The following is a 14,971-nucleotide window of genomic DNA, read 5'->3' on the forward strand; positions in this document are numbered from 1 at the left end:
TATGCCTGACTCTTATTCTGTTTAAATGTTTTTGAAAAAAGACTAACTTTTTATTGTTTCCAGTGTATTTTTAAAATAAAATTTAAAAAGAAAGGTTTAGGCAGCTACTGCCTCAGTTCCCTTTTTGTACTTAGAAATAATTGCTTTTATATCACTATATAAGCATGTGTTAACCCATGTGTTTTTAAAGGGTAACGTATTCAGCTCATCATACTTCAATGCTAGGCCAAAACTGAGTAAAACATGGAAACTATATACAGCAGGTAGTTTGTTTGTATTATGCAATATAATGTGCATATCGTTGGCCTGGTTTACTAAACTACATGATAAGATACACAAATAAATAATGTTGAGCAGCTAGTAGGCAGGTTGTAGATTATAAACCTACAACATTGTATAACCTTCATTTATCACTCAAAATAGTTAATTTATTACTAATTTAGTTTTAATTTTTTGTCTTGCTTTCTTTGTATTTCTTTGCTAGCTTTGTTTCTGTGTATCTGTGTTTGAAATGCAATAAAAACACAACACCTTCTGTGCATGTAAATTTTTTTTTTTTTGTATGTTAGGATCATGTTGAAGCTGGTAATGTTGGGGAAGTCGTGGCCTAATGGTTAGAGAGTCTTACTCGTAACCCGAAGGTTGTGGGTTTGAGTCTCGGGCCGGCCACGACTGAGATGCCCTTGAGCAAGGCACCGAACCCCCCCAACTGCACCCTGGGTGCCGCAGCATAAATGGCTGTCCACTGCTCCGGGTGTGTGTTCACAGCTGTGTGTGTGCACTTTGAATGAGTTAAATGCAGGGAACGAATTCTGAGTATGGGTCACCGTACTTAGCCGTATGTCACGTCACTTAATATGTGAAGTGGTTTTGCTCAACAGAGTACAGTCTGACATTTTAGTATCAATTGTGTGCTTGTGATAATTGTGCTGAAATCCAATCTGTGTGATGCCCATTTGTTAAACATTTGAAAGTAACTTGGTAAAGGATAAAAATAAAACCAAAAGGAGGTAGATAAATAAAAAGTATAAACTTTATAAAATATATGAAAATATATGTAAAAGGATATTGGCAGTACAAAATTTAATTTTAATTTTGAAATTGTTCTTAAAGTGTCCATGTGCAGTTTGGGATGTATAAAGTGGCAAGGTGCCCTGCAAGTCCAGAGTTAAAGTGACAGTCCAGAGTTAAAGTGTCATAGTGCAATCAATCAATCAACCAATCAATAAATAAATAAATAAATAAATGTGATAGGATTTTTTTTTATTTTTTTTAGAACAAATAACATGAAAATACATTCATTCATTCATTCATTCATGCTTGTCCGAACTTCTCGGGTCACGGGGAGCCTGTGCCTATCTCAGGCGTCATCGGACATCAAGGCAGGATACACACTGGACGGAGTGCCAACCCATCGCAGGGCACACACACACGCTCTCATTCACAGGTTATAAGTTATGATGACTTAGACATAAAATGCGATGAAAAAGAGACGACACAAGAGGAAGTGTATAAATAGCAAACCACATTAGGAGTAAATCAAGAACAGGTGACCTTCACAATGAACAGCAATACACCCGCCAGTGTCACCTAATAGTCGGGCAGGAAGTCTCTGACAATTTACATGTCTGAAATTTATTTGAATTTCTCAGTGGTTGCACAGATGCAGCTCAGGTAACTTGCCCCAGGCTCTTGCCTGAGGTTTCTGAGAAGGAACAATTTGGATACCTCAAAACACACAAAGAGCACTAATTAGCAAATCCTTTCATTTTTTCCCAATATACTGTAAATTCCTTATAGTTTTATGTATATTATATTGTGTATGTGTTCTGAAATAGTGAGAAAAATAAGAAGTTGGAAGTAGACAAGAACAGCAGTCTGCAGGTAATGTTTTTTTGGGAACATGGTTCAGGATATTAGTTGTAGGATATGGTTGTAAGGTCATATATACATTCTCATTTATCCATGTGTGTTTATCTCTCAACAGTCTGTTTTTATAGCCAGGTCATTTGTCCAAACCACCCACAGCTCTACCCTTATTTCTCAGTCTCTCACAGGTACAGGTGAGGATCTATTTGGTCTATGTGTGTACATGATAATGTAATACACAAATAAATAATGTTAAGCAGCTAGTAGGCAGGTTGTAGATTATTTATAAACCTACAACATTGTATATTACAAGATAAAGGAGAACATATAACATATAACAGACTTTTTGTGTTTTAGATAATTAAAATATTAATAAACCTTCATTTCTCACTCAAATTAGATAATTTATTACCAATTTAGTGTTGATTTTTTGTTTTGCTTTCTTTGTATTTTTTTGCTATCTTTGTTTCTGTGTATCTGTGTTTGAAATGCAATAAAAACACATAACACATTTTGTGCATGTGGAGATAGGTGAAGGAAGGTTTTTTTATATGTATGTTAGGATCAAGAGGAAGCTGGTAATATGTGAAGTGGTTTTGCTCAACAGAATACAGTCTGACTTTTTAAATAGAACACTGAGGGCAGAATTCATCCATTTAGTATCAGATGTGTGCTTGTGATAATTGTCCTGAAATCCGTGTGATGCCCATTTGTTAAACATTTGAAAGTAACTTGGTACCTGTATATGCCTGCTGTCTTCTCATGTACAGTGTACCTGCCTGGAGAGTCCTGAAACATATAGGACTAAACAAAGTATTACAACCTCTGGAACAAGTTTTCTTTCTCTTACTTTTACTTTAGGAGGGTTCCAGCTAAATGGTATCAACCTCACATAAATGAGTATGTGAATATGCTTTATTTCTTTTCAATTCTCTCAAATATTTTGTTGTCTATACCTGTACCTAGGTAACTGCTATTTTTATTTATTTTTTGTATAATCTAAAATATTTAATACAGATTTTAAAATCAAATTGAATTTTATTGGTCATACACAATATGACATGGAGTGAAATGCTTGTTTTTGACTGTCCAGATCATTCAATTTTACAAATAATAAAATAATAAAAATAATTGTAAAAAATTCCAATAGAAACTTAAGTACCTCAGAACTGGACATTAGAAACTACTCCCTGAAGTAAAATATGCAGTAGCCATAGATCTGATTAAAGGCTGCAATCAATTAAAATCTACACAAACTGGCATTGTATGCATTTAAAAATAAATAAATAAATAAATAAACGAAACAAAATAAAAAACAAAAACAATCCAATCACTGAAAGCGGAATTAGCATGTTCTGTGGCAAGTCATAAGGGGAGGAGTTTCACCAAAGTATAAAGTCAAGCTGTCCTGTATTTCAAAACAGAAAAGCATCCTGCTTCTTTCTACGAAGCTTACTTCAGAACTATAGACCACAGATTTACATAAAGATGGCAACTCCAACAAATCCAAGAATACCTTTATGCTTGGTAAGTACATAGTACAGTAAGACATTTCAAAACTCATGTAAACTCAAAAAACTTTGTTTTTAACACAAAAGTAGTCAAGAAAAGAGATTACTTTGTTTTAATTTTAAAAAATGTATAATCATGATTTCAATATTTAAAACCTGTCATGATAATTGGAGTTAAAGATAAACAATAATTTTACCTTAATGGGGCAACTGCCCCATTTATAGCCACTCCACCTATTGGTGGTCATGTACATGCCACCAAGGCATGTCTCACTCTGCAACAGGGTCCATACTGTCCTATAACAATACTGTCAATTACATAGAACAGAGAGACATATATCAAGTCAAGTCAAGAAACTTTTATTGTCATTTCAAAACTATGTAGCTGTTGCAGTACACAGTGAAATGAGACAAAGACATACAAAGAAAAAACAAACAATACAAGGCATTACACAATGACAATACACAAAAGCAGCACCGATCAGTGTGAATAAGGATTGTTCTATATTGCATGTGCAGAAATACTTTACTTAAACTATATATCCACTTAAACTACCATAATACCCCTGATTTGTTAAACATATTTTTCAGTAAGTACAGTGAAACTATCACAAAATTTGTGTTGTAATAAAAGTGAGTAATGTGACACAGAAAGGTAAACAAATGTTTTCTGAAAATGTCAAAAGTCTTCTGTGCAGTTTGTTCCTTAACATTGTGGCTCACTCAGTGCTCATCCAGAGCATGCAGACTGTCTTCAACATATCCTGGAATATTCACTCTTTTACACAAAGGAAGAACTACTCTCTGAGTTCAGTGTTATCGAGGGGTTAAGCCTCCACGCAAGTGGAACCAGAATTATCATCTGGAACTTACGCAGGTGAACATGCACAGAGTTAAATAATGTTGTTTTAAATTGTTTTAAGTACTGTACACTGTTTAAATGACATTTGTATCACATTTCATTGTAATTTAGAGTTCTGTTCTAGGTGGCTTAATTTAAATAGATTCAATTATAGGTGTAACAGAACAATGGTTTATAACAAATACTGGAAATGTTTTGCTTGTACAAATGTTTTTTTTTTCTTCTTCCTTATTATTTTTTTAACAATCCGGCTGCAGAACGACTTCAGGAGAATTAGAATTTAATTTCATGAAGGACCCTTACGACATCCGGATCCCTATTGATGTATATGAGAACACCAGAGAGCCAAAAAATCAACAAAATCAGACATGCATGTCAGTTCCAGAGAGTGAATATTCACTGCGGGTGAGAACTTTGAAATGATTGATTCAAAAACATAAGTTCCTCTCAACTGAAGGAGAAATAGGAAATGAAACTAAGAGATAATCAACAAAAGGGGTTGGGGAACAACCACAGAGTTTCTAATTGCACAAAGAAAACCATTTGTGATATTCAGACTACATAAGTGTCCTGGGTCTGTGGTGGATGCAGATATGGCAGCCAGCTTTGTCAGCAGACAGAATGTTTTCTTCTGTCAAAAAATATGTGGTGTTTTTTTGCATTCTATTTTTTCCTATACCTGTTGGACTGATAAAGCTCATTATGAAAGAGCACATTTTGGTTTTAGTGTATCTGAGATTTTAAAATCTTTTAACCACTCATTAATTAGTCAGTAGTTGTCTTTTTCTCTTGAGCCAGGCATACAGCAGTATCCTGTACCTGAAGCCAAGAATGCAGATTATCATCCAAGGACAGAAGGTGGAAACTCAGTTTGTCACTAAAAGTCTAGCAAAAGTCTTAAAGGATACATACAAACCTAGAAATTACGTATCCTGATGCAAATATTAAAGAAGTAAACCTATAAATTATAACTGTTAAACAGTTCAAGAAATGTTTGATGCCATGATCCTTAAGCTTTTGTCTTAGAACAAGAAAATAACAATCACCTTTGGCTACAATACAAAGACCAAGGAGCATTATGGCATCATGATGTACAACAAAAACCGACTCATCAAAGCCTATGAGTGTGTTGCCTGTCAGCGCAGGGTGAGGATCAAATAGTTTGTATACATTTTATCTTTATTCATAATAAGCTGTATGCCTTTTATGCACTTTGTCTGAATGAAATTACCAAAAAAAAGAAAAAAGGCAAACAATGGATATAGAAAAAGAAAAATAGTGTGAGAAGACTAGAAGCTTTCATTATCATTTTAAACCTATACAGCAGTGGCAGTACTCAGTGAAATGAAACGTATCTCCAGGACCATGGTGCTACAAAAACCAAAGACATAGCTAAGGTTCTTAGTGAGTAGTCCTAGCCACCTATAGTGTATCTGTGTGACCTGGTGCAAACAGTGCATTCCATACACACACACACACACACACACACACACACACACACACACATATGTGTATTAGGCTGCCATTTGTTTCAGAGCCTTACTTGTAAAGTTGGACATACTACAAGATAATATACGAGAGATTACAAATAATTTTGATAAGGATATGTACTCCAGTATGCCCCTTATAATTACAAATCTTTTTCATGTAAGAAAATAGATGTCGTATAGTTGATGTAGTCAGATTTATTTCTTGGGTTTTGCCATTTTTAATGATGATTGTGTTCTGTTGCTAGGCTAACAGCACAGGAGTGGGAGTTATTGGGGTTATAGAGTGTAACCACCTTAAACCAACTCACAACAAGCAGGACTTTGACAGTACAGATGAGTACAGGTGCGTTTCACTAACATTTCCAGATATAACAAGTGTTATTCATCTACTCAATGTAATTTAATGTAGTCAGGGCTCCCAAGTGTCACTCATTGAGCATGACAGTCACTCATTTGGGTCTTTTGTCATGCTATCCTGTCACGCATTCTATTTTTCACGCAGAAAAACTTACTATTTATCATATATTTAATATGCAGCAGTGCCCAAAGTGTATCTGTCTTCACCACTCGCTCTCTATGGAACCGGGCAGGAATCAAGCTCGTCCCCCCTGGAGTTCTTAGTCGAGCCTGACACTTAACAGACAAAAAAAAGAAGCTACACAATAGATCAGAAAATAGCACTATTGTATCTAGGTAAGATTTAATGCAACAACCAATGAAATAAAACACATCCTGGAATTGTTCAACATCATCCTCGTTCACCCACACAGAAAACCACTGGAGCTGCGAGCATCACTTTGAGCACAGAGTAAGTCATCATCTCCTGTTGAAATGTTACAACAAATTCGGGGTGTGGTGGAGAGGTCACTCTTGCCTGTCTTCAAAACTTGAGAGCCCTGTGTATTACTCTACAGAGTACATCGACAAGCCAAAACATTTTATCCTCCTGTTTTATAAAACAACAACAAGGTAAAGACTATAGAAGGCATGTACTCTACAGCTCCCACAAAATCATAGGCTCTGTAAGACCTCTAAAATTGCCTTGTGTTAAATGGCACCAGTATGGCCAGCAGATTCTGTAAGCATTGTAAGTTGTTATGTGGTGCCACAACAGACCAGTAGATCTGGGGAAATTTAAAGCCAAGGCAACACCTTGTACTCTGAATAATGTTCCTCCAACCATTTCCAAACAATGAGCCTCAGTCAAAAAGCTATAAGTCAATTTGCGAAAAAGAAAAATTTATTTGGCAGCATATCCAGTGGAGTCACAGGACTAAAAAGAGGCCACATTATGGAGAGAAAGTATGGATGAATTTGGTGGCCATCCAGGGCAATATAGGTGAGGTCAAAAGCAGTTTAGTCAATAAAATGTACTACTGTTAATGTTTACTTTTTCTTCTACCAGGGGAGGTTTACATAAGTTTATTTAAATAACACTTTTGTCAGGGATTCGGGGATAAAAACAGACCCAAATGCAGGATAGCTAAAATAAGCTGGATTTGTTGGCTAAACATAAACATACAGGAACAAGGACACAGACGATACCAGACATGACACGGCGACAGGTGACAAGGATTCTGCGCCGCCATAGTCAATGCGACACGGTTAAATACACAAAACGATTAACACATGAGGAACAGGTGTGCAGAGGCGGGGAGGTAGAGACAAGGGCAGACACGTGACACAGAACATAAACAGAAGCAAGTCCAGGCTGAATCCTGACACTTTTAACAATGGCCAATAGTGAGGACCAGTGTCAGAATTATATCCACTCAAATTCACAAAGGGTTTAGGGTTCCTCCAGCAGCATGTTTTCTTTCCATAGTGAATCTCTGGGCCATCGACATGATGTAAAACAAAATGGGACTTATTAGACCAGGTGATTGTCTTCCATTTCTTCAAGGTCTGATATATGCTGATATAAACATGTCTGTGATGCTTTTAATGGGGTTACCATGTGCACCATGACTAGTCTGTAGCAACTAAGCCACATAACCCAGCAGGTGATATAACACATTCCTTCAATGACCAGCATTACATTTTCTGTTACTTTTATGACAGTTGATCTGATGGGACAAATTATTAAGAGAACATTTATTGCATTTTGATGAGCCTTGGAGGCCCAAAATACTAGTGCTGGTTCAAGGAAGCACTGACCAGAAGCACTCTTCATTTGGCTATTTCAGAGCTGTACAGACCTAATCATCTGGCATTAATGATTTGGTCTGCATGCTTGCCTATTTTTCCTCCATCAAACACCAACAACTAGAACTGTTTTTTTGCTTACTTTAGGACATCTAATGTATCATATACCTTAAGAGATAAGAGATATCTATTATCTTGTTAAGAGATAAGCAACAATATTTGTTTCATCTGTGAGTGGCCATTATGTTTTGGATCATTGGGCATAAGTATATAATTGGGTTAAGTATACGTTATGTACAATGGTGCAGTTAAGCATGTTGATAAAGAATGTTATTTTGTGCCTGTACAGGAGAATCATGTTGAATGTAGGTTATAAACTGGAGGAGTACTGGAAGGAAGTTCGTTTTAAACATCAGAAAAACCTGAACTGCACAGAACCAATTGAAAATATTGTGTAAGTTTAAAAGTACACACACACACACACACACACACACACACACACACACACACGCAGGAATTGCTTTGCTGCATGCACCATCTATTTCTGATTTTGCACCTTGATTTATTGAGTCACAAAGTTTCCAGTGGTTCTGATATTAAAAAATGCTATAATAGAATATAAAATACTGATAGTAAAGTGCAAATCAATTTGAAGAAATAGTCTAAAGGTTCAGCGTGCTTCAGGACACACCAAACCCAATAAAACATTGTGCAGGGGTTTAATGGGGAGGGAGGGAGAGAGAGAGAGAGCGAGAGAGAGGGGGGGGGAGAGAGAGAGAGAGACAGAGAGAGAGAGAGAGAGAGAGAGAGAGAGAGAGTCCAGTACCTATTTCATCTTGGTCTGGGTCTGTACATTTTGAGGAAATATCTAAGGTAGATAATAATAAAATTTCAGGGGAAGCCTGCAAACAGAAATAACTGCAGGAGTGGTTGGAAATGGGATTACTATTTCTGCATGCACATATGAAACATGCATAAGAAGCTGTCTTCAAGCTTACTCCTACAAGGTACTGTCATCATTCTGTCACTCAGTCTGTCTCACGCACCTTCACAGTGACTTGACCTTCTGAGCACCTTTATTTCAGGACGAAGAGAGCTCTAGGCCATAGTCAAGGGACGATGGAGATAAAGAAAGTTAGAAGAAAAGGTTCTGTGGACAGCATACCAGATAGTGTGTTAACATCCACGGCCTCACCTGGCATGTGCAACTCTGGTAATGATGCTAATGAGGCAGAAAGTGAAATAGCACCAATGGACAATAGTGATGATCACAGCAAAGTGCAACAGAAACAAATCAATCACATAACACAGACCAGTTCTGAGGACCAATTGAACGACAAAGTGCTGTATCTGAAGGCCATGGTGGAAATAAAGCAGCTCCAACAAAAGCTCCTGGAGCAAGAAAAGGCAGAAAAGGAGCTTATGGGAAAGGTGAGTATATGATGGCTAGAAACTAGAGTTAAAATTTGTAAAGGTTAATATTTAAAATGGAACTTAAATGAATACTGATTAAAAACAAAGCAATAATTCTGATGCAAAATCGTTTTGTTTCACAAATTATTACAATTATCTTCCTGGCCTTCCTTCTTTGTACAAAATCCTCACCACATACAGGTGGATGTTCTAGAAGCTGACAAGTACACGCTGTCAACCTGCTGCAACAGCCTGCAGAAAGATTTAGAGGACATAAAGAGAGAAAATAAAAAGGTAAAATTAAGTGGAAAAGGTCAAAGTGTCCAGACAGATTTTCCAATTGCCTCCACAGAAGAAAGTGCAACAACATCAACAGAAGCCTCCGACCTAAGAAGAGGAATAGATTTGCAATTTGGGACACAGGACAGAAGAGGAAGTGGACAAGAAAACAATAACACACAGTTATGCAGGTAAGATCTCTATTCTAGTAATATGCAAACAAGAAAAATACAGATAATGAGTTAAACATACACTATTTCTTGTATAAATGGAATCATTTACAATTAGCCTTGTTTTTGAAAGTCTAGACATTGTCTAGACAACTAGACAGTAACTTCGGATTTTTAAGGAAATATTATTTAAGCAACCATTACCTCTGTGTCTTAATTTATTTTAAAAAGAGAATTAATCATTAGAAAACCCCTCTGGAATTAGAAAACCCTTCTAAAATTGGAAAACCGTCTGAAATTAGAAAAGCACAGCACAGCTGAATATCATTGTACTGAAGCAATTAAACAGGACCTTCCTATGCATCAGTATCTGGCAGGTAGGAGTGGGGTGGGGTAGATTTTGTCTGTAGTGCATTGGCCACATTATAAAAAGTGCATGTCTATATGATACATTTTGTACAGTTCATATGATAACATACTGTCGATTGTCTGCCGTTTGAGACAATAACTCAAATAGAGTCCCTCTTCTTTTTACCCCCAGATTAAGAGAACTCAGAGAAAGTGTGGGACGTCTCCTGGCTACCTTAGTCCCTGCTCTGGACCTTCAGCAAGTAAACCATGATTCTGAAGACATTGATGAGATTCTCAATCAGGTTATCAATCAAATCTCTATGACAGAGGCAGCCTCTACATAGTAACAGTGGTGACCAGAAAACTGCAAACCTTAACTCTATAAATCATTTGGTTTGGATAATGCAAAAAGAACTTCAAGCATGTCCGTAATATTTTATTAGTTTTTATTGTTTCCATTATGTTAAACTCAGTAAGGTGACGGCTGCTTTTGCCACATTTTTTGTATTACACAGGTTTTTTTTTCAAATATCTTAATATATAAAGCACATTTTCAATTTTACATGTGTTATATAAGCAAGTAGTGAACTACAGTAGTCAGTTCATGTTTTAGAAATCTTTTAGACTTCCATTTTTTTCATTTTTCCCTTTCCAAAATACATGACCCTATCTGCTCTCATCATTCAGTGCTGTTCCGAATTTGTATACAAATAAAGACCTGATATGTAGTTTGCTGTGCAGTTATCTTGCTTGTATGCAAAACATTATATACATTAAGCCCCGAATTTTTATTTATTTTCTATATTATATGTGTGAAGTGCAATTAAAAAGGAACACATTGTTTCATGGGTATAACAGTTCCCTTGCACATGACCTGGGGGTTTGTATACTCATCCTTATGGCATCATCTGTTTTGTCATAATTAAACCTCGGCATGTTTTTTCCTGTCTGTTAGGATTAACATGTGACATTATCTGGCAAAACAAAATGTACTGACAAAGTGTACAACAAGTTTACAGTTTGGATTTTAAACAGATTACGTGGGAAATTGCAATTGTTGGTGATAATGGAGTTAAAATTAAATCTAGTTTTAATGGGCCTAACATCTGGTATTTATGAAGGACTGAAAATATTAATGTGTGAAAATCATTTTGTGTGCAAATAATGCTGCTTCTTTTCAATTTTAGATCTCATTGTGTTCGGATGGTAGTTTGTACGAAGCATATACACACAATTCATAAATACTGAACCAGTACAGTATTTTTTCACTCTATACAGTGTATTTCAGCACTTGGGAAAAACCATTTTGTGGGGGACATGAAAAATTACATTACATTTTGCATACTTTCCATAGTTACTTTAAATAAGGTTAATTTATTACAGATAAACTGACTCCCAGCTGAGCATGGATAGCCTCAATCTTTGTTTCATCACTCCACAGCACCTTATTCCAAAATGAAAACCTACAAAAAACAGTGAGGAACAGTTCCTGTCATATGCTTAAAACTCTGTTACCTGAGAATAATTTGCTGTGTATCGCTATGACAATCTTGCGGACTGAGACACCTAGATTTGATGCCAGGAGTGCGACTCTCCAGGCCTACACATACAAGAACTTTTACATACATAAACACACACACATATGCACATATATAAAGATATGCATTCACCTATATGGAGTGCTAAAACATACTGATATTTCGGGCAGCATTTTTACTTAAGGTGAACAAAATAGAATATAATAAAATTCCAATTTTAATGTAAGGTAAACCAGCCAAAGGTAAACCACAATTCCTTTTGTGGAGAAAGATTTCTTGACACATTAAAGAAGTGTGTTTAGCTATCTTTCTTTTTTTTTTTTTTGGGTTGAGACATTTGGCTGTGACTATGGTCCTAACTATCACCCCACATTTGAGGTGATCCTCAATACCAAGTTGAAGACCTCACATTGGGTCTGTTGGATGATGGAGGTTGAAGACCTCACATTGGGTCTGTTGGATGAAAGTGGCCAGGAGGTGTGGGAACCTCATCAGGTCTTTCTTGCAGGTAGCTAAAAAGCATAGCTTTTGCATAGCTTTCAATCTGTCATAGCAAATTCACACTCATCTAAAAATGATTTACAAATTCTGGGATGCTCATACACATGTATTGTGTTGACTTTACTAGAATACTGCTTGAAGACTCATTAAATTAATTTTGCGCTGAATATTATTTATTTATTTATTATTTAATATTTATTTATCTATTTATTTACACTTTCAGCTGAGAGTAAAGAAGCAGGTCCAGCAGATAAAGGTAAATATTTCAGACGGAGCTTTTTTGTGCTATTTTCAGCAGATCAATGTGTACATTGCAATATTAGATTTAGTTTTTGCTTCACTGAACACTACTTAGCAAATCAGATCGAATCTGAAAGAACTTTTGATCTTGAAACATGCTTATGAAACATTTTTTAAACACTTTTTTATTTTCTGACATTTTTTTTTTCAAATAAAATGTACTTATGATTAATTTAGTAGAAAGCTTCATGCCGTGTAAATTGTTATAATTTAATGTTTATATCTATTTTAGGTGCTGAAATTGTAGATAAACGCAGATACATACTGTTACGTTCCATTACGTAGTGTGTAGGTTTTGAGATGTTGTGTTCTTCTCCCTTGTTTTTTGTTTTTTTTCTCTCTCTCTCTTTTTCTCTCTGCTAAGCAGCGCTTCCAAATCATCTGCAGCTGAGGCCAATTAGCGGCAGCGTGGCTTACCTGCTATACGGCGTGCTGGGGAGGTAAAACAGGAGAGAGACACAGCGCCCGAGAGAGGCTTCCCTTATCCGCTATCCTAGCACTGTGGCTGTTGTGTCTGCTGTTAAGCAATTGGTTATATGTAAACAAAGTGTTGATGTGTGAGTCTGCCTTTAACCTGTGTAGGGAGTTGGGCGCCGATTTATTTGGGTTTATATACCCCTTCTATATATTCACCTGTTTTTCATTAGTCAGGGAGAGAGGTAAGAATATTGTCTTTTATTTTATTTTGGGCAGGGAAGTTATTTGTTTTTATAGTTTATATTCATTCGCTTTTGTTCTGGACAATAAACAAAAATATAAGAATATTCTTGGTGCGGTGTTCTTTCCAAGTATGGTGTTAAATAGAGTGAACCTCTGAGTAGTACCAATTTAAAAAGTGAGAAGAGCTGGGATAAAGGAAAGTTCTCATTTATTTATTTTACTTGTTTACGTTCTCAACAACCCCTAGACAATTTGAGTTCGTAACACACTCATACAGAGAGTTTTTCCAGTATTGGAAATAGCAGACACTCTATTTACCAAGAAACTCATCAGAAATGAACTGTACAGTATAATATCAAGGAGGCAACAACACCACAGAAAATTTGAGGATACTGTACAGTTGCCTTGACTCAGGAGGAAAAGCTGTGAAAGCAGAATTCTATCCTATCCCAAATTATGCATAGGTGATCAAAGAAGACTTTTACACAACCTGAAATGTGAATGTAAAAGTTAAGACTCGGGTAGTGATTTAATACAAGCACATGCTCATTTCATTGAATTTGCAGGAAGAATTTTACAGAACACAAGCACATCTTTATTGCTTTATATAATGGATAAACATCATATACATTTTATACCTGTCATGAACGCAGGATAGAAAATAAACAGGGTTTAATGACAAAGGAAACACTAAACATCACACTGACTAAAGATAGGACAAGACAACAGTAGATTCCGCGCTGCACAAGGCAACGTGGCACAGTTAAATACACAGGGTAATCACAATAGGAAACAGGTGTGTAGACAGGGAGGAGCAGACGAAGGCACGGCAGATACGTGACGAGAAACGTAAAGAGATGCACGTGGCCAAAGTCAAGGCTGAGTCCTGACAATACCATTTTATTGAAATATTTTAACAAAACCTTTACTTTGTATTTTGTACTTTTTTTTTTAACATGTATGGGTGCATTCATTAACTCTTAACTGATATGTACTGTATGTATAGATAAATAGACATCTGTATAGCATAAATACAATTCAATTCAGAATGCATTATGTAAACAGGTTTAAAATTAAATGTGTTAAAAGTAAATTGGCATATGCACATATCCTATTGCATGCCCATGCTTGAAGAAACCTAAAAGGCATAAACAATTAAAGTACTATGTCATATAACAAGTCTTTCTTCAGTTTTTTTCCCACTCTAGTAGAGTTCCTGTAAAATGTAGTGAATGTAGTGATTCAGATATCATATTTTTTGTCTGCTACTGTTCCTAGAAAGTCTTTATTTTAATATTGAATTTCTATTCATAATTTAACTTACCCAATCCAGATATTTAAGAATTTAATTATTTTTTTGAATTAAGGTTGTCTATGATCTCAGTTAGAACTAGTGACCAGTTGGGACCTTCTGTAAGAAATGAAACACAGAAAGTGTAGCTCTGTAGGCTTTAAGCTACTGTGCAGAAATCTACACAGACAGAGCATAGAGCTGTACACGATAACTGAATGTCCATTTAGAATCTTTTGTAGTGAACCCCAAGGAAGGAGTCTCCTACTGCTTCATATGAAGCTTGAAGTAATTTATACTGACATATGTGTCCCTTAGTGACACTTGTTTTCGTATTGCATAGGAAACCCTTCCACAATCCCACTAAGAAATGTATCCTAGATTGCACAGGTTAGTTTTGAAAACACAAGATCATTCATCAGAGTTGGTTTTACCTTTGAACGCAGGTATCCTTCGAAGTCCCTCAGTCTTCTAACAAAGGATCCTCTTCAAGTTCTTCTACCTAATCTATTGTTTGAATCTTTAAATGAAGGAGTTAGGCTTAGACCTTGTTGTCTTTTCATGGTCCTCACAATGGGGGGCCTTGTTGCT

At 36.1% G+C, this 14,971-nt stretch overlaps 1 protein-coding gene across 3 annotated transcripts; it reads left to right on the forward strand.

Moving 5' to 3' along the window:
- The first annotated feature begins 3,331 nt into the window (after positions 1-3,331).
- Positions 3,332-10,758, forward strand: LOC113641043 (MORC family CW-type zinc finger protein 3-like). 3 transcript variants are annotated; one of them, XM_047815012.1, is made up of 10 exons: positions 3,332-3,396; positions 4,067-4,257; positions 4,500-4,647; positions 5,041-5,169; positions 5,269-5,388; positions 5,978-6,075; positions 8,227-8,331; positions 8,963-9,308; positions 9,492-9,760; positions 10,275-10,758. In XM_047815012.1, exons 3-10 carry the CDS (start codon positions 4,531-4,533, stop codon positions 10,432-10,434), a joined length of 1,344 nt encoding a protein of 447 aa, XP_047670968.1. In that variant the 5' UTR covers positions 3,332-3,396; positions 4,067-4,257; positions 4,500-4,530; the 3' UTR covers positions 10,435-10,758. The 3 variants fall into 3 exon arrangements, with proteins under 3 accessions (XP_047670968.1, XP_047670970.1, XP_047670969.1); XM_047815013.1 differs by lacking the exon at positions 3,332-3,396 and having other exon boundaries at positions 3,982-4,257; positions 10,281-10,758; XM_047815014.1 differs by lacking the exons at positions 3,332-3,396; positions 5,041-5,169; positions 5,269-5,388 and having other exon boundaries at positions 3,981-4,257.
- The last annotated feature ends 4,213 nt before the right edge of the window (positions 10,759-14,971 follow it).

Source organism: Tachysurus fulvidraco, chromosome 6 (assembly GCF_022655615.1).
Source record: "Tachysurus fulvidraco isolate hzauxx_2018 chromosome 6, HZAU_PFXX_2.0, whole genome shotgun sequence".
Taxonomy (NCBI): Eukaryota; Metazoa; Chordata; class Actinopteri; order Siluriformes; family Bagridae; genus Tachysurus; species Tachysurus fulvidraco.

Bases quoted from the DNA above. Each gene is read 5' to 3' on its own strand.
- LOC113641043 (XM_047815012.1), top strand. From the start codon at position 4,531: ATGAAGGACCCTTACGACATCCGGATCCCTATTGATGTATATGAGAAC. The intron at 5,170-5,268 runs GTATCCTGATGC...CTTTTGTCTTAG, and splicing joins CATACAAACCTAGAAATTAC to AACAAGAAAATAACAATCAC. The intron at 6,076-8,226 runs GTGCGTTTCACT...GTGCCTGTACAG, and splicing joins GACAGTACAGATGAGTACAG to GAGAATCATGTTGAATGTAG.